Here is an 18,350-nt window from a genome sequence, read left to right as displayed (position 1 = left end):
TTAATTAAAGAATAAGCAACAAGATCAAGTGTAAAATAATCAAAACGAGTTAACCGTAATATGCTCAAAGTCGGTTTGTGCGTAACGACAATAAAATCAGAATGTCGTACACAAGGATCATAACGCGCTAAAATTAAATCAATATATTGAAACTAAATTCCAACAGTATAACAACATGAAATTTCTGAATCCACGGATAAAAGTCCGAGTAACACAACGCGATGAAAACCAAAACAATAGCAACTCAGAATTATCTACATAATACAAATTATGCACACTATCCAAAATAATAAAACAAACAACAATATCGCAACAAATTTGAATCGAAATCAAAAATCAAGGCAACACAACACAATATAATAGAGTAATCGGTTCAGAATGCTACCACCATTTTGAGTTAGTTATTATCGCTAATCAGAGGGAGATGCTTTTGTGGAAGTCTTACTGAAAGGATACTTGTAGGAACAAAAATCACTAGGAGTTAACTCTACCTTTTCAAAAAAACTAAGACCAATCAAACGAAACAGGGCTGGAAGAGGATGAAACACTTATTCATCTATTGAATTTGTAGCATCCTTAAGAGAAACCTGATGTTGCTTAACAAACATTGACATATTGATGAACACAATAATTGAAAAAGCGATAGTATCCATGATGCACAAAACATTAGGTGCAAATTCACATTTCCATGGTTTTATGATCTTCCCTTTACACTGACAACTTTGTCAATTCGCCGGAGCCAATAAACCACCAATCAATAGATTCAAACTCAACAGAGCATTTCTTGTTGTCAACTTTGCACTTGATGCAAAGGTGACCAGGTGCAGAGATAATTTCGGAGGAGACACCCACCATTTATTGATATCATATGTGGTTGTTGCTATGATGGATGGGTTTGTTTTTTCACTGCTGTGTTCTCATGTTTTTGGATGTGCAATTACGAAAATGAGGTTATATAGGTCTGGTGCACCGACGACCAGAGTTTCGTAGTGGTTGTTGTTTGGGCTGTTAATGATGGAGTGGGGTTGTAGGTAAGAGGGTTTGATGATGTTGAAAGTGGTTAGGTGTTAATATGTGAAGAAATTTATGTGGATAGATGGTGGTTAGCGGCGACGCTCGAAGGTTAAGACACTTGGAATGAGAGGTGGTATGATGTTTTGAGTGAGGTACATATGTTATTTTTGTAGGTTTTATTGAAGAAGGGAGTTTTTAGAAAAATATTCTATCAATTGAGAGAGAAGAAGGAGAGGGAAAGAGGTGAGATTCCCCTCATCCTGAAAAAGTGAGTCTTCATTTTCTTTCATGAAGGTGGCGTGTCATCAGGCTAATGGAAGAGAGAAAGTATTCAATCTTATCTCCTTAGGGGCGCGTGACTTAATATTATTGGAGGATGTATATGTTAACCTCCTTTTAAAATGTGAGACAGGGGTTTCTTTGAAAAGCGTTTTTCTTTTTCTCACTTACTGATAGAGGGGGGTGTGGCATGAAGGAGCCCCCATAATCACGTTTTTCCTATTATAATATAGTCTCTTTTTCTTCATTTTCTTTTTATTATTTTTTCTTAATTGTCATTGGTGGATAAATATGGACATGTATTGCAATTGTAAGCCTTTGATGACCTTGATCAAATGGTTTGAGATTAGCACAAAGAAACACACATTTATCAATTAATTTAAAATGTCAACATTGCTCTAACTATATGTTTTAATAAATTAAAATCAATATAAATCAATTTAAATAAATAAAATTCACATATTTTAAAATAGATACAATAAAATAAAAATGAAAATATAGTAAATTCTATTTATTTTTATGAATAATTTGACAAAAGGATCAAAATGAATAAAAATCGAGCGTAAAAGTGCTCGAAAAATTATATTGAATGCACTAAAATGATCATAGTGAAATAAACTTCTCAGAAACATACAAGTTTTGATCAAATTTTAAAGTACAAAACACTCGGTTACAAAGGCTCAAGCTAGTCAGAATGTGACCGAAAAAGGAGTCAAAAAATGAAACGAGCACACCAAATTAAACTACACAAATTATAGGTCAATAAACAGACGTTTGCAGACCCGATCTTTAAATTTTTGTTCGTTGATTTTATGTATATTTGAAAATTGATTCAACCAATCTATCTGTAGATCTGAAAATTTACTTTGGTCGATATTTTAGACATTATACATGATGAAAAACATGTTATGCTATGTAGATGATATACGATAAAATAAAGTCGGATATATGAATTTTTTTTAAATGTTCGAACAAAATTGAGGTATGATAGGAAATTAGATGGAATGGAATATAACAGATTCCATCATGTTCAATTCCATTCCATTCCATTCCATTCATTATTTACAAATCTAAATAATAAAATCAGATTAATTACCACTTCACTCTATTCTATTACATCCCATACCATCAATCTAAACATACCCTTATATTCATATATTTTTTAAAAAAACATATCACTATTGTCATCAATCTATTATCATGACCTATCATTCATTGATTTAAATTTTAAAATGTTATTATCAATTTCAAAAAAATAACTTGAAAAGTAGAATTTTATGACAAATAAACACATATTTATTAAATTTTGATGTAAAATTTATTTATAATGAACTTTTAAAATAAGAAGAAAAAAAAATAAAGAATAATATTTTTATAAAAGAATAAAATTCCAAATATGTGATCCTAGTCGGTTAGTTTAAAACAAAATATTTTATCTAAAAAAAAAGAGGGTTATCCTAATTGATCGATTTTAATATATTTAAAATAAATTTCTGTAAATTATATGTTTTATTTTTAATTCTTAAGTTTTTTTTGGAATTGTTTATATTAAAACTATTTTTATATTTTAGGTTCTAAAGTGAAAATATGAAGTAGAAAAATCCGTAATATATTTTAAATCTATAAAAGAATTTAAGAGAAAATCCATAATAAAACTGCAGATTTTCTAATAAATTTATATTTTAAGAACTAAAATAAAAGAATTTAAAATTTAGAGACTATTTCAAAAAGAAATTAAGAATTAAAACCAAAAAAACACGTTAACTTATTTAAGCCTTTGAAAATAATCATAATAATGATATAAGTAGTACTGTATAATTTTGGAAAGTGTATAATGAATTGAAATGATTAGAATAAATAGTCCCGTCAAGTTTCATTTCTAACACTTTTTACCTGTCAGAGATATACACAACACAACAAACAAAAATAACCCGTGTAAGCGTAGCGCAAAGGTGGTATACACTACACCATAAACGACGCTGCGTTCAACGACTTTTTTCGTTCCCTTCAGATTTCGTAATCGACGGCAGCGTCAGACTAACGGTGCCGCTTCGTGGTGCCGTCGTTACGCTTCTATCTGTTACCTTCCTTATACGCCATCGTATCGATCCATCTCATCAACGATCGTTCCTCTTTCATCTCAATTACCAAACCCTAATTCAGACGAAGTTATTTTCTCCTAAATTTCCAGGTAAAATCTGATGAGATCCCTCTTTACGGTCTCGTCTTTCAATTGTTTGCAGTTTTTCGTTCTGAATTTTAATTCTGGAGCTGCTGAGTTTGACTTTTTTTTTTCGTTTTCGGTGAATTGTGTGTTTTTTTGTGTCTGATTTTGATGTTATAGGTGGTTGATTTTTTGGGATCTCATAGGTGGGAATTTTGTAATTTTTCATTGTTTATGTGATCATGAATCATATAATCATGAATTGCTTCTTTTTGTTTCTGGTTTGTTTTGTTGTTGGAAATTGTTAGAATTCTAAGGCACTGTTTGGATATATAATATAGTTAAGCGTGTTATCGTATAACCGTTTATGTATATGCTATTTTTTTATAACAACATATAAAATAAATCAAATTGTTTTCTTATCAGCTGTATAGCTATTTTCACAAGTTATAGAGTATTTGGAAATAAGTTGAAGACAACTTATGCCATAAATTCTCCCTAACTCTTTCACAAGTGCCTAAGCATTAATTCTCCCAAACTCTTCCACAAATGCTTATGCCGGTAAATAAACTCATATAAGTCAATCCAAACATGCCTTATTATTACTTATCATTTGAATATTTGAGAAAGTATCAGATTTGAACATGTTGATAGAGAAGGCTTGGCTGTTGCTTTAATCCTTTGTTTAAGTGGTCTGAATATCTTATTTTCGTTCCTTTGTTCGGTCAAAATTGCGGACTAGAAACCCGGGAGCTTTTGTTGATTTGTCTTTTTTGTCAGCCATTGATTTCAACTTATTTAGAATAGTTTTTATTCTCTCTATTTAGTAACATCCATGCTTTCCTAGGTTTGTAATTTTCCTCTCACTTAGTAGGTAATTGCAACAACGAAAAACCCTCTCATGCTATTTGGATCAATGTTGCTTACACAGACATTGTGAATTTGCGACTTCTCTTCAAGATATTAGTTGGCCATATGTTTTTCTTACTATGTTGAAAACCTTTTCTATTTTCTAGTATGCTATGGAATTCAATTGTGGTGAATTAATATTTTCTCACGTGGACCGCTATCCCCCATAGACAACACTGCAGTGTATGTTTATAGAATGTAGCCAATTGTTATAATGTACAATATTTTGTCAGGATGTTTTCAGTGTCTTTGTTTCTACATTGTTCTCCCCTGTGACGTTTTCCATTATCTCTTTTGTATCCTTCGTCATTTCTCAATTTGGGGAAAAATCGTAAGCTCTATTTTTGAAACATAGTTTTCATTTTTTAAGGGTATGTTGGTCTTTCCCATCCTTTTATTGGTCTATTATTTAACCCCATGTGTTATGCTTCTTTAGTTCCACCGTTTTTTCCTTTTTCTACATTGTTTTCCCCTGTGACGTTTTCTATCATCTCTTTTGTATCCTTCGTCATTTTCATTTGTTTTTTCACCGTTCTCCTCTCATTTACATTGTTTGCCTCTGCTCTGCACCATTTTCTTTTGATTCATTGTTCTGCTTCACCTTTTCTCCTTGTTGTGTTTCACTCCTACAACATCTATTATGTTTGCCTTGCCTTGTTTCTCTTTTGATAACCATGTCATCATCATAACCATGTCATCATCATCCTCTGTCATTGCAAGAGTAACACCAACCTCTAACAATAAAGGTTATTTTAAATCTGTTGACAATCTTGATATTGGTTGGCAGTGGAACTCTTATAAGGACCAGAGCAAGAAAACAATTGTTTGTGATTTTTGTGAATACCATTCAACAGGAGGAATAACAAGAGCTAAGAAACATCAGTTTAAGTGGACGATAAGGGAAGAAGTAAAATCTTGTAGGCTAATACCAGGTGATATCAAACATATACTGCAGGAGAGTTATGATAAAAAGCAAGACGCAAGTGATGCATATATGTTTGAGGTTAATATCAATGAGGATGATGATGATGTTGTGCAGGAATACTTTTATAATTTGATTTTGATGGGAACTCATTTTGATGGGATATGTATTCTATTGCAATTTCTATTTTTAAGTATTTATGTATGTTGTTGGAATTTATAAGAGAAGACTTAGAAAACCATAAGAGAAGTTATTAAGAAAGATTTCGAGATTAATGATTTGGATAGAAGCATGGTCTTTGATAGAACATTACGGCGAAAGTTGCTCCATGTCGCCGACCCCACTTAGTGGGATAAGGCTTGGTTGTTGTTGTTGGAATTTATGTTTTACTATGTACATTGTTTTTTAGTCTTCACAATGGCGGTCATCCCGCTATGCCTCTAGCATTTTAGGGGTTCGGCGCTCGAGATAAACAACCTAGATTTTAGTGCACTATTGTACGCCGGCAGGGAGGGCTGTTTTGATTCAACTGAGTAGGTTGCAACCTCTTCACATTTACTCATTATTAGTGTAAGTTATTAAGTACGTTACTATATTTTATGAGTTTCTCTAGCCAGGTAAAATTCATCCTATGTTAAGCGTGTGAAGTGGGATAGTTTTTTATATTAGTCAAAACTACTAAAAGGTTTTGGGACTTTCTAAATTATTGATTATATGGAATATTTCTCTTGTTTCATTTTTGGTGTCATTCAATGTAAAACCTAAAAAGTATAAGTGTAGAACTTCCATTTATAATTTCTTCAATATAATCACCATAGGGTGGATCTCATTATTACTTTTTCTTTCTTTTTTATCTAATTTCAGGCCAATGGCATCTTCTTCAGACTCATGGATGAAGGAATATAATGAAGCAATGAAACTTGCCGATGATATCAGTGGCATGATTTCTGAACATAATTCATTTCCTTCATCTGGACCTGAAACACAGCGTCATGCATCTGCTATAAGAAGGAAGATAACAATATTGGGGACCAGACTGGATAGCTTGCAATCCCTTTTGTCAAGGGTCCCTGTAAAGTGAGTATTCAGCTGGTGCTTATCCTGATTAAGAAAGGGCCGTACTATTACAGCATAGCAATGAGGACCAGAACTCAATGTCCTGTAGTAATATGATGTTTTTTGTTGGAAAAATGTTTATTGGAGTCTTCCACATCTATCTTCTTCTTACCATTTTCACATCATTGTAGTATAAAACTTTTTTGTGATAATACTGATAAGAAAACATGTGATCAGTATAAGAGTCACTGTCTATTTCTAAGCTCCAAAGGTGTGTGATGTAATTTGTTACATGTTTCTTTGTCAATGATGAACAGGTCCGAGAAGGAGATGAATCGTCGCAAGGACAACCTTGCAAATTTGAGGTCAAAGGTTAACCAAATGGCTTCAACATTGAACATGTCAAACTTTGCAAATAGGGATAGTTTGCTTGGGCCAGAAATAAAACCAGATGCAATGAGCAGAACCGTTGGCTTGGATAACAATAAACTTGTTGGTCTGCAACGGCAAGTTATGAAAGGTCACTTAATTTTGAATTGCGTGAACATTGAACCATATAACTTGTAGATTGTGCTTTTGATAATGATTTGGGAAACTGTTTTCAAACAGAGCAAGACGAGGGCCTTGAGAAATTGGAGGAAACCGTATTAAGTACGAAACATATTGCGTTGGCAGTGAATGAAGAGCTGACTCTACACACTAGGCTCATTGTTTGTTCCCCTCTTATGTTAATATTCCATGCTCATTTTTTGCGGTCCATTTTTTTTCTTCTGAAAATTGAATCCTTTCTTTTTTTTTGCTTCTGCTAGGATGACTTGGACGAACATGTTGATGTCACAGATTCTCGGCTGAGGGTAACATCTTACCACAACTTTTATATTGGAACCATTACTCTTGTTTAGGCATATACGAAAATTAAACTTTAAGTTTGGAGAAGTATACAATATGCTTAATTAGTCCATATCATGTAGAATCTTCTTTGAATTCTATACTGTTCATTTTCTTAGTTTCATAGTTCCTTAATTCTGAGAGGTATTTTGTCTGAATTAAGATACCCCAATTACTCATCAATTTAACAATTCAAATAGATGTACAATATTCTCGGTTAGTTGGTCTTTATTTTGGTACGCCATTTTGAAACAGAAACTTATCTATTTGGGTAAAATATATAATTACATTACTGTCTGCCTTGTCATACGAGGATCTGTGGGGATATCTGCTAATAATGTTACTTTTTTTATCAGGAGATATAATTTAAGTAAATTTACTACAAACATAAATAATCCATTTCCGTTGTCTGGAGTTAAAGTATAATCTGTTAAATATCTGTGGATGCTTTTTGCACGAGAACATGTATAAGTATTACCTATAACTGTCATCTTTTTGTAAAAAAGGTGATGGGTTAATTTTTTTAAGCTTCAGATCCTTCTGATATAATTTCAAATAATTAAGTTGTTATCTTTCCCATTTAAGTTTTAACTATTGAATAGCTATATGTTAATATTGTAAAAGTTGCTTGCAACTAACTTTCTCTGTTTCTCGTGTTAACAGAGAGTGCAGAAGAATTTGGCCATTTTAAATAAACGTACAAAGGGTGGTTGCTCATGCTTGTGCATGCTATTATCAGTGATTGGTATAGTGGTCTTGGTTGTTGTCATATGGCTTCTGGTCAAATATTTGTAGTTACGAAAATACTCAACTTGGGAGCTGTTTCCCTTTTGTTTATGTTTCTGAATGTGTGCCATGAAACATATCATATATAACCTGGTTTCTTTGATTGTTCTTTTGCTTTGCCAATGACATGGAATTTATTAAGGTCTTCAAAGTCTATGATTTGTAATTGCAGATCTTTATTAAGTGTTGATATCTTTGTGCTTTCCTTTGTTAAAGTATGGAGTTTTAAGTGAGTTGTGATAATGCCTCAAGTCACCTGTTAATATTAGTGAGAATAGTGAGAAGAGCATTTTATGCCATTGTATATGAGATGCTCTCTAGGTTGCAACCAATGTTTTAAAACCTGGCTCTGCCGTTGACCCGGCAAATGAAGGGGTCGGTGGTCAAACCAGAAAGTCACTAATTGAATTGCATAAGGGGTGGTAAATGGACATGTGCCCATTTTAGGCCTGCCGAGCAAAAGTCCATAAAAAATAGGATGGGGCGAGCATAGTTGAGGGTGCGAAAGGTAAGTGTTTTCTCTTTACACGTGTGGTTTCCCTTGCTGGATCAGGATCTTCCTTCATTATTGTTGTATTTTTGTTGTGGTTCCTTCTATTCTTTTGGATTAAGGGGAATAATTGAAACAGGTCGACACGAGTAAGTAAGTAAAGTATAACGTAAAGGAAAGTTCAAAATTTTCCTAGTGGTCTTGTATTTCACCTTTTGAGATAGTTTCCCAGACTTGAACATGTTGGACACCAACATTAAGATGACTTCTATAATTATCCATGTGATACTTAGTCGATTATCACTTTATGATGAAGTTTTTCCCGTTTATTATTTAAAGATAATAAAGGCTCACATGCGAGCCAGTATGGAATTGGTGGTAGAATGGTCAAAACAAATTCTAAGGTTGGCAATGGTGGAAGTTTAAAAAATTAAAATTTTAAAGCAAAATTATACCTATCTTTGACATAGGGAGGGATTTTCAAATTTAGAAGTTTTTCGAAGTATCTTTAGAAGACTTGAATTTATTTGAGCAGAAATGAAAATGCATCAGTTAGACGTTGGACTGCGACCAAAGGATTTGTTACGCCTCGATAGTAGGCGAGAATTTGAAAGGATTGAGGTATACAACCTTTTTCTTGAAGAACTTTATACACTTATGGAGCCATTTTTCATTTGAATCATCAATAACAACGAAGACATATTCTATTTTTGGAATAAGGGATTTTGTCAAGAATTGGCTAAAGCCAAATTGCCTAGGTACCATGTTTGGATGATAACCATTCACCCTAATACCTGATCGAAATGAATAAAGTTTGGTTGACACGATGGAGGGTTGAAAAAGTTATATTCAAATGACGTCAATTTCTCTTTGCTCCTTAGGTGAGGAAGACGGGAATGGTTGTTTGAACCAGTCTGGTACATGACTTTGATTGAAGAACATAGCTATGGTCGAATTGAATGTTTTGCAATCATAAAACATGTAAAAGTGGGTTTTGAAGGTTGCCTTCGATGCATGATTTCCTTCATCTGGCGTAATCTTGGCAAGCCTTAAACCTTCGACTCTCCTGTCTAGGTCATGTACAACGTTAGTCATGAGGGAAAGTTCAAAGGTGGCATTTAGCCACAATCGTAAGAGTCAAATGACGCCTAAGATAAGGAAAGGTATCTCATCTTAGGGTCTACTTGTGCCTTGAGGTCTCGAGAGGCAATTTCTAGAGATTCATATAGACCATACAAAGTTAGCTTACTGAGATGGATATTCATTCTCTCATGAAGCTGAGTAGCCAGAGGTATAAATTTATTGGCCACTTGAAGGGAGTTAGAGAAGAAAACATAGTGATATATCCAATAGGTAAGGAATTATATGTGTTCTTGGGTGCTCACATTGTCAGTCGAAGCATAATGGTCTTTACTGTACGTGTTATAACTATGGTGAGCAAATGTGAAATTAGGCTTGGTTTTGTTGATCCGAGTGGGGTTGAAGGTTTCCACAGTTGGTCGAAGACCAACAATTGCTACTATGTCAAAAAGCATTGGAGTTATCATTCCACATGGTAAGTTAAAGGATTATACCTAGGGCCAACTCTTAAGAGCTGTATCAGGTCGAAGATACCTTGATCTTTCCATACATTTTCCTTCTTTTGTTTGACCCTATCTGACCACTTGATGTAGGAAGGATTGTTGGTCGAAGGAGATCACTAAAATCTTCATGAAGCCGGGATCAAAAGGCTCGTCCTTAAACACCAAGGGTTCACACAAGGGGATACTGGGGAAGAAATGATCCAAATTCAGGGGTTTCTTAATTAGCCTAGGTAGAGGACCCACACAAGTAGGAGTAATACCTGCAATGGAATATGAGATTAATACGTTAGAATGCAGTCTTTCCCTCTTGCATATGAGGTTCTGGGACATAAGTGCAATCATCCTTGAGAATATGGCCTGAGATGTTAGCAACAGAAGGAACTTATGGTGCATGCTTAGGAAGATATTTGGAAGCCGTTGTTGATTCTTAAGAACTTTTAGAAAAAAATGAGATTTTTGAAAGACGAGAATAAAAGTTGTAGAAATCTCAAAGGAATTTCTAGGATCTTGGAGAAGAAGATGGTGGAAAAGGAAAAGAGACATTGAAGAAACGTATAAATAACCACAAAGAGGAAAAAAAATCAGTTTCCCTCTAAAAAATTATTGACAAGTGTCGTTTCGAGATAGACACGTGGCATTTATTTTTTGGGAAGAAATTAAATTAAACTATTTTTATAAATATCATTTACTTCCGTGCCCATAATTATCCTAGGAAATTAGAGTGATGATGACAATCTGCTCGCATGTATGTGACGTGACGTGACAGTTTGGTGAAAAGTAGTCGTGATGGCTAAAAACATCTAATTAATGTGACATGTGAAGGATATTATGAACAATGTCGAGTAGTTACTAAAAACGTCACCTTTCTTCCATCTGATACATATGATCGAAAGTGACATTTTTTGGGGGCATCTGTTAGCCTGAAAATTCTAGCTGAAGAAAGTCAACAAATAATGGTAGTAACTACATTGAAAAATGCTAAGTGTCAAGAGCTTCAATCAAAGGCTTTGACATACTAATTATGTCGACTAAGGTGGTTCGACTAACTTATCAGATGAGTCGATGCAAATGCTTGTTTTGAGGAGTCTCTGAAACATATCCACAAGATTAGGATCACCCTCTCTTCTAAACATATCCAAAATATCAAAGAGATTTATATAAATCAGCTCTTCTACAAAGGTCGAGATCGACACGTCCATAGATGTTAGAGACTTAGGATATTCTTAAGTCCAAAGACTATGTGATATGGAGATGCCTCAACTATACTGTAGTAGTCGACCAAATAATCTCGATAGAAGCAGTTAAAAGGTTCAAGGCATTTACCAACATAGTTATCTACATAATGGTTGGTTTTCAATAATTTTATATTTGAAGACGCGTGGAAGCAAGTTATAATGATGAAGCCTACGTAGTGGGATACATGTCAGATCATGGGATTTACCCGTTGTCTAAGACTACTATTGTATTATTATATAAATCAATCTCAGTGTATGGGATCGAGGTCTCAAATTTTCACTCATTCTCTATAGGATGAAATTATGCAGGTCACAAAGAGAAACGATTTGTGAGAAATATATGAGTCTGCATCCATCTTTTAAATTTCTTTAAGCCTTTTCAATTAAAGCATTTATTTTATGACATTTATTATGTTTTTTCTTTACTTTTTTCTTCAAATCAATTCTGCTTTTACATTCAGTTTGTTAATTTTTAAGTATTTAAGTATCAACCACAAACACTTTTCTTTGCATTTTTCTGCATCTATTGTCTTTAAGATTTTTTCAAGTTTAATCTCTTAAGTGAATCAAACTCGTGATTGTTTACTAAAAATATCAGTAAATAGGTGGATACTAAAGTACACGTACCCACGCCCATACCCGTTTACTTTAGTGGATAATTGTCCTTGCCCATGCTCATGCCCATTTTGTAAGTTTTTACCATATTCATTATGGATAATTTTTGCGGACATCCATTGGGGATGGATGATTGTCATCCCTAATACTATTGTATGCTACTTTGCTTGTCTTACACACTACCATTTCATTTTCTTTAACAAACTAGATCACACATGCCTAGTTATTGTTAATTGTTTGCATTATTATATTGGGTTGTATTCAAATTCTTAAGTGAAAATATATAAATTTTATTTTGAAAAAATATGATGGAGTGGTCACCACCTTCCTTAAGGATGATGTGGCTTCACCACTAGGTATTGATAGGAGCCAAGTCATTGGCACATGGTTCTCTTATATCTTCATATGATCCTCCTAATGTTTGAATTAACTTATGCATTTAGACACATGACACAACACACATATTATTTATATTTTTTTTATCATTAGTGTGATAACTATTCCATTTGTTGATGAACATGTTCATTGTCCCATGGTTGTTGTCGTCCACTCGTTAATAAACCAGATTATGTGGTGTATATCTCAAAATGTTTGAAAAATCTAGATTGAAATACCCTTGGCCAAATGGTTAAGGTCAAATGACAAGTTTATCGACTCATTAATGAAGTTCTTAGACGTTCAAAATACTTGGTTTAATCATCAACGAAAAACTACTAGAAGTATACAAAAGAAAGTTCGTTAATGACACTATATTTTCCACATCATAGTCTGGTTATGGTCGGCTACTGACTCGAATGAGCAACTTGAAATGACCTATCATACATGTTGGAAGAATCCAGCGTGTTAGATGAAGGCGAAATAATCGCATTCACTACAATGGTAGTCATCATGCTCACTTGTGGAATGCTTACAATAGTAATGGAAAATGCAATGATTATCGTGTTGGAAGTTCCAATATTTTATGTATTAGACATGTTATTATTATTTCTAAAATGATTAAAAGACTCAGGTCAATGATCGTGACAGTTGTCTTTGATGATCATTTTTCCTTTTGTCGATTTATTTTTATATAAGTTACTTCAATTTCAACATTTTATCTTCGTCAACCTAAATTTGCATTTGACATATTTTTAATTTTGTCAATACAAAAGACATATATTTAATAAATAGAGACAACATAATACCATAATGATGACTTATATTTCTTATAAATATTACACAAAATTTATTGATAAAAATTCAATAATATTTCGTAGGGTATTCAAATCTAGGCCGATTTAAAATAAATTCAAAAATTCCAAACAACTGCATAAATAGAATATTATTAAATGGGAATGAATTCTATTTTGTAGAATCTTAGGATTAGATTGAATTTAGATTAAATTTTCATAATCAAACTAAATTGTGTATATATATTTTAATATTTTTTTAATATTAGTATGATATATTATATTAATTTATTATTAGTTAATTTTCAATTTTGAATATAATTTATTATTTGATTTGATTTGATTCTATAATATTAAATTTAATATACTAAAATTATTATTAATTAAAAAAGTTAAAATATATAAATTTAAATATCCAAAAATTAATATGAAAAACGAGTTCAATTATATCGATTTAAATTGATTTTTTGTTTTGTTTAAAGAAATTAGTTAAACTCGATTATGAGTTTTTGTATCAAGATCAATCAAAATTGCACAACTACAAGAGTATAAAATATTCATTCTTAATTCGCGGAAAAACACTTCATCAAAGCTTAGTTCAACACCACTTTGAATCAATTCCTTGAAAAAGTTGAATGCATCATGAGCGCGATTCCAAAGGAAACAATTGAAGTAATTGCACAAACAATTGGCATCACCAATTTATCTTCCGATGTTTCCCTCGCCGTTGCCCCCGATCTTGAATATCGCATTCGCGAAATCATTCAGGTAAACTAGTCTTCTTCTTAAACCCCATTTCCCCCAATTTTCAATTTTTCATCAATGATTTTGATTTTTGAATTTTACTTGTAGGAGTCTATTAAATGTATGCGCCATTCCATGAGAACTTTTCTCATTGCTGAGGATGTTGATAGTGCACTCGCATTGAGAAATTTAGAGGTAAATTGATTTTTATTTAGGGTTTTAATTACGCGGTAATGGTTGATGTCGCAATTGTTGCCGTTTAAGTTTTATCTTGGATTGTATTGTTTATGTATGTTTCAGCCGATATATGGTTTCGCTTCTAATGATAATCTGCGGTTCAAAAGAGCTCCCGGGTATAATGGTTTGTTCTACATTGATGACAGGGATGTGGATATTAAAGATGTAAGAATTTTGTAGGTACTTATAGTTATGGACTTTTTTTTTGTGTTAATTGAGGTGGTTGAAGAATTGCTTGATATGTATTTTTTTTTCTCATGATTTTTCTTGATGTTAATAGCTGATTGAAGAACCTTTACCAAAAGCACCTCTTGATACATCGATTACTAGTCATTGGTTGGCTATTGAAGGCGTGCAACCTGCAATACCTGAAAACGCTCCAACTGAAGGTGATTATTTAGATTTAAGTGCGACTTAGTATATTATTGGGTTCGCGAAATCTCGTTGCCTAGTTTATATTACCGTTATTGATTTCTGCCTATTAAGCCTACATGCTATAGTATTGAAGATTATATTTAGCGTGAATTTTATTTTGTCATCTGAAATGAAAGATCTCGAGATTAGAGAGTGTCAGGGTAGTATCTATAGTAGAAAAGATGGTGGAAAATAGACTTAGGTGGTTTGAGTATGTATAGAGAAGATCTATAGATTCTGTGGTAAGAAGAGTAAATCAGATGGAGAGGAGTCAAACACCTTAGGATAGAGGAAGAATTAGAAAAATTATAAGAAAAATTATTAAGAAAGATCTCGAGATTAACGATTTGTATAGAAGCATAGTCCTATATAGAACATTATGGCGGAAGTTGATCCATGTAGCCGACCCCACTTAGTGGGATAAGGCTTGGTTGTTGTTGTTGTATCCGCATGATTTAACTCCTTTTTATTTTGTTCCACACAATTGGGAAGTTTGATTTTCCAACTATTAAAATTTTTGTTTCCGTGTATTACTTGCAGCTACCCCTGAGATAAGAAAAACTGAATATAAAGAAGATGGGCTTCCTGTTGACGTTAAATTACCTGTTAAACATATAATAACGACAGAGCTTCAGGTATACACATCATATGGGATGCATTATTCTTGAAGTAGTTTCTTGTTTACTGATCAGCATTAATGAGCCGCCTTGTTTCCTCTACAGCTTTACTACGAAAAAATAATAGAGCTGATTTTGAATAAGCCTGGGTCCGTTCCTTTCAGAAGAGCACTGGTCACCTTGGCAACTGACTCAGGGCTCCATCCTTTAGTTCCTTATTTTACACGCTTTGTTGCTGATGAGGTATTGGCAAGTTTATGTATATTATCATTTCGGTTAAGTTTTTAAGGCTTAAAGGTGCGTTTGCCCCCTGCCATTTCGCCCAGTTTTCCTCTTTATAGCTTTTTATTTTGCGACTCTACCCTTGTAATATAAGACTTTTTAGTTTTACCCCCTATTGGCATCTGACTTTACAAAGAATCTAAAAAAGTAATAGTATTGTCCCCTACCATTTGGACAATTCTACTTTTGCCCCCCTGCCATTTGGAATGAGTTCTGTATTTTTTCCCAGCCACATCATGTAATTTGTACAGTCAGGGTGTAAAACTAAAAAGTCTTACATTACAAGGGTGGAATCACAAAAAAATTTACAAGGGTGGAATCACAAAAAAATTTACAAGGGAAAACCAGAACTCGGAATGGCAAGGGGCAAAAACACCTTTAACCCAACTTTTTATATATAGTGCGAGATTGACTTTATTAGTACTCATTTTATCTTTTTTCCCTTGTCCTATCAGGTGGCACGAAATCTACATAATTTAAATAATTTATTTGCCTCGATGCGCCTTGTGCGGAGCCTTTTGCAAAATCCTCACATACACATAGAACTTTATGTAAGTACGGTTCTATTTTAATCATCTTTGCATGTTTCCTTCTATAACAATGTCTATGAGGTTGTAAGGCTGATCATTGGTCTATTATATTGTAAATAACATAATGACTCAATCAAAATTTTGGATATATCTGATTTTCTGAAGCAAAGACGGAAGAGCAGTTGTAGTTTACTGAAACTTGATCTTTAATACATGTCTTCTGAATTTTAGTTTCTATCTAATTTTTTGTCAAATTCTATCAGTTGCACCAATTGATGCCGCCTATCATTACCTGCATTGTTGCAAAAAGGCTTGGAAACAGACTGTCCGATAATCATTGGGAGCTTAGGGATTTCAGCGCTAATCTTGTTGCTTTGATATGTAAAAGGTGTGGACCTTCTTTCAATAGATGCTAAGAGTATAAATTAATGCAGAGCTCGTTCAATTATGATTTAATTTGATAGTTCTCAGCTTTTTTTTACTTCCTTAAATGGGAATTTAATGCATATTTGAGGTAATAGGTCAAAAAAGAGGAATGAGAGGTCCATTTGTACTGCTCTGTGCAATATGCTTAACGTTAAATGCTGGCTGTTGAGGCTGTTACTTATATCATATGTTATAGTAGAAGGATTAAATTCGATAAAAGACAAATATATCTTGTTTTAAATACCTTATTTAAATTAATTATAATTAAATTTTAATATATATTGGTGTCGATGCCTTTTGTTTGTCAATGTCAGACTCCATGCTTCATAAGCCCCGTGTAATGAGGATATATGAAATTTATCAAAATTATAACTATAGAAGAATTGGAAATTCTAATCTTGTATGCATCAATTGGTTACATTTTTTGTTTTCTTATGTTCCTAGTCTGAATTTTACAGATTTGGGCATATGTATCACAATCTTCAGCCCCGTGTAACAAGGACATTTCTTCATACTTTCTTGGACCCTACAAAAGCTCTGCCTCAACACTATGGTGCAATTAAAGGAATAGCAGCTCTTGGATCAAGACTGGTATACATCTTCTAGCCTCTGTGTTTTAATATTAGCAGGACTGTTAGATAACGGCTTGTGGTTTTAAAATTGGTTCCATTAATTATATGATGCTCTTCTGAGGTTAGTTGCTCAATGAAGGTAGCTATCAGCTACGACTAATTTTAATACAAGCCGCTCTTCCGTTTTTCCCCTAAACTTTGGTGTTACTATCTCAAATCTATGCATCTGTTGTTAACACATTACTCTTTACATCCTTAATTTGTCTTTTTTGGAGTTCTTGGGTGGCTTTTATGCTGTGATTTAGAACATCTAATTGTGTATGCCAACTAATTCCCGATGTTCCTTCATTTGAGTAGGTTCGCTTGCTTATAATTCCAAATCTCGAGCCATATTTGCATCTTCTTGTGCCAGAAATGCAACTTGAGAAGCAAAAGAATGAAATAAAAAGGCAAGAAGCATGGCAAGTCTATGGAGCCTTGCTGGTGAGTTGTAACTTTTGTAATTGAGTTAAATTTTGTTACAATCTAGAAAAAAAGTACACTGTTTTCCAATGATGTGTTGTCAGAGTCATTTTGACAGTGTTCTCAATTTTCATTGAATGACTTGGCAGCATACCTAATTTTAGTTATGCTTCAATCTATTTGTTTTTTCTGAACATCTTGTACTTAACTATTACTGAAATCATAGACCTTTCAGTGTGCTGTAGGCCAAAATATGCATGAAAAGGTCAAAGGAATCAGCAGTTTGCTCTCCCCTCCAACTCGCGCAGCATTAAGTGGCAATGGAAAAGCCATGATTGCAGTGCCAGGTATTATTTTATTTTGATGCATAAGAGAGTTTACTTGTGACTTAACCCGTTTTTGTGATAAGAATTGTTAACCCCTGAAAGCTTAAGAGTTAACTTGATAGTTTAGCCATCTCTTAATTTGCAACAGGTGTTACTGGGGTTGTGGTACCAATGAATTCCATGTCAGTTGACAACACGCAGGGGTCGACAAGTGGGTTTCCACCCATGATGGGCGCACCATCATCAATAGGTCGTCAATTGTCCAAAGAAAACTCTTCCGTTCTAGCTCAGGCTTGGAAAGATGACATAGATGCAGGACAATTGCTGCCACCAGTGTTTGAATTATTTGGCGAAAGTTTGTTATCATTTATACCAAAACCTGAAGCATCTATATTTTTGTAGTACTGATAGATTTGTTTCGCAGATGAAAGTGCATACATGTAACTCGGTCACTGTTTCTGTGGCCGAATAAATTGGAAGTTAGTATAGATATGACTTAATTCATCTTTTGGTCCCTTAATTTATTGTTTTGATTTAATCTCTTAATTAAAAAACGTTACGCTCTAATCCCTTACGCCCTAATCCCTCAAGTCCCTTATGTTAAATTTTATAGAAAAAACGTGGCAGTTA

General features: G+C 33.5%; 2 protein-coding genes across 2 annotated transcripts; both read left to right on the top strand.

Annotated features, from left to right (window-relative positions):
* Positions 1-3,134: 3,134 nt before the first annotated feature.
* LOC127084843 (syntaxin-52) lies at positions 3,135-8,208 on the top strand. The gene is made up of 6 exons (XM_051025364.1): positions 3,135-3,484; positions 6,153-6,365; positions 6,662-6,864; positions 6,954-7,054; positions 7,154-7,198; positions 7,896-8,208. The coding sequence occupies exons 2-6, from the start codon at positions 6,157-6,159 to the stop codon at positions 8,025-8,027; spliced, it is 690 nt and encodes a 229-aa protein (XP_050881321.1). The 5' UTR covers positions 3,135-3,484; positions 6,153-6,156; the 3' UTR covers positions 8,028-8,208.
* A 5,385-nt stretch (positions 8,209-13,593) lies between these two features.
* On the top strand, positions 13,594-18,224 carry LOC127084840 (transcription initiation factor TFIID subunit 6). The gene is made up of 12 exons (XM_051025362.1): positions 13,594-13,878; positions 13,963-14,049; positions 14,155-14,256; positions 14,372-14,480; positions 15,046-15,140; positions 15,228-15,365; positions 15,860-15,955; positions 16,198-16,322; positions 16,819-16,951; positions 17,290-17,415; positions 17,630-17,741; positions 17,869-18,224. Exons 1-12 carry the CDS (start codon positions 13,753-13,755, stop codon positions 18,120-18,122), a joined length of 1,503 nt encoding a protein of 500 aa, XP_050881319.1. The 5' UTR covers positions 13,594-13,752; the 3' UTR covers positions 18,123-18,224.
* The last annotated feature ends 126 nt before the right edge of the window (positions 18,225-18,350 follow it).

Source organism: Lathyrus oleraceus, chromosome 5 (assembly GCF_024323335.1).
Source record: "Lathyrus oleraceus cultivar Zhongwan6 chromosome 5, CAAS_Psat_ZW6_1.0, whole genome shotgun sequence".
In the NCBI taxonomy this organism is placed as follows: Eukaryota; Viridiplantae; Streptophyta; class Magnoliopsida; order Fabales; family Fabaceae; genus Lathyrus; species Lathyrus oleraceus.
Note: the sequence above shows the minus strand (reverse complement) of the source record. Positions and strands in the feature narration are given on the sequence as shown.

Excerpts from the sequence above, each read along its gene's own strand:
- LOC127084840 (XM_051025362.1), top strand. The coding sequence starts at position 13,753 with ATGAGCGCGATTCCAAAGGAAACAATTGAAGTAATTGCACAAACAATT. Across the intron at positions 14,257-14,371 it reads GGGATGTGGATATTAAAGAT|CTGATTGAAGAACCTTTACC; the intron begins GTAAGAATTTTG and ends TGATGTTAATAG. Across the intron at positions 17,416-17,629 it reads AAGTCTATGGAGCCTTGCTG|TGTGCTGTAGGCCAAAATAT; the intron begins GTGAGTTGTAAC and ends TAGACCTTTCAG.
- LOC127084843 (XM_051025364.1), top strand. The coding sequence starts at position 6,157 with ATGGCATCTTCTTCAGACTCATGGATGAAGGAATATAATGAAGCAATG. Across the intron at positions 6,366-6,661 it reads TTGTCAAGGGTCCCTGTAAA|GTCCGAGAAGGAGATGAATC; the intron begins GTGAGTATTCAG and ends AATGATGAACAG. Across the intron at positions 7,055-7,153 it reads CTCTACACACTAGGCTCATT|GATGACTTGGACGAACATGT; the intron begins GTTTGTTCCCCT and ends TGCTTCTGCTAG.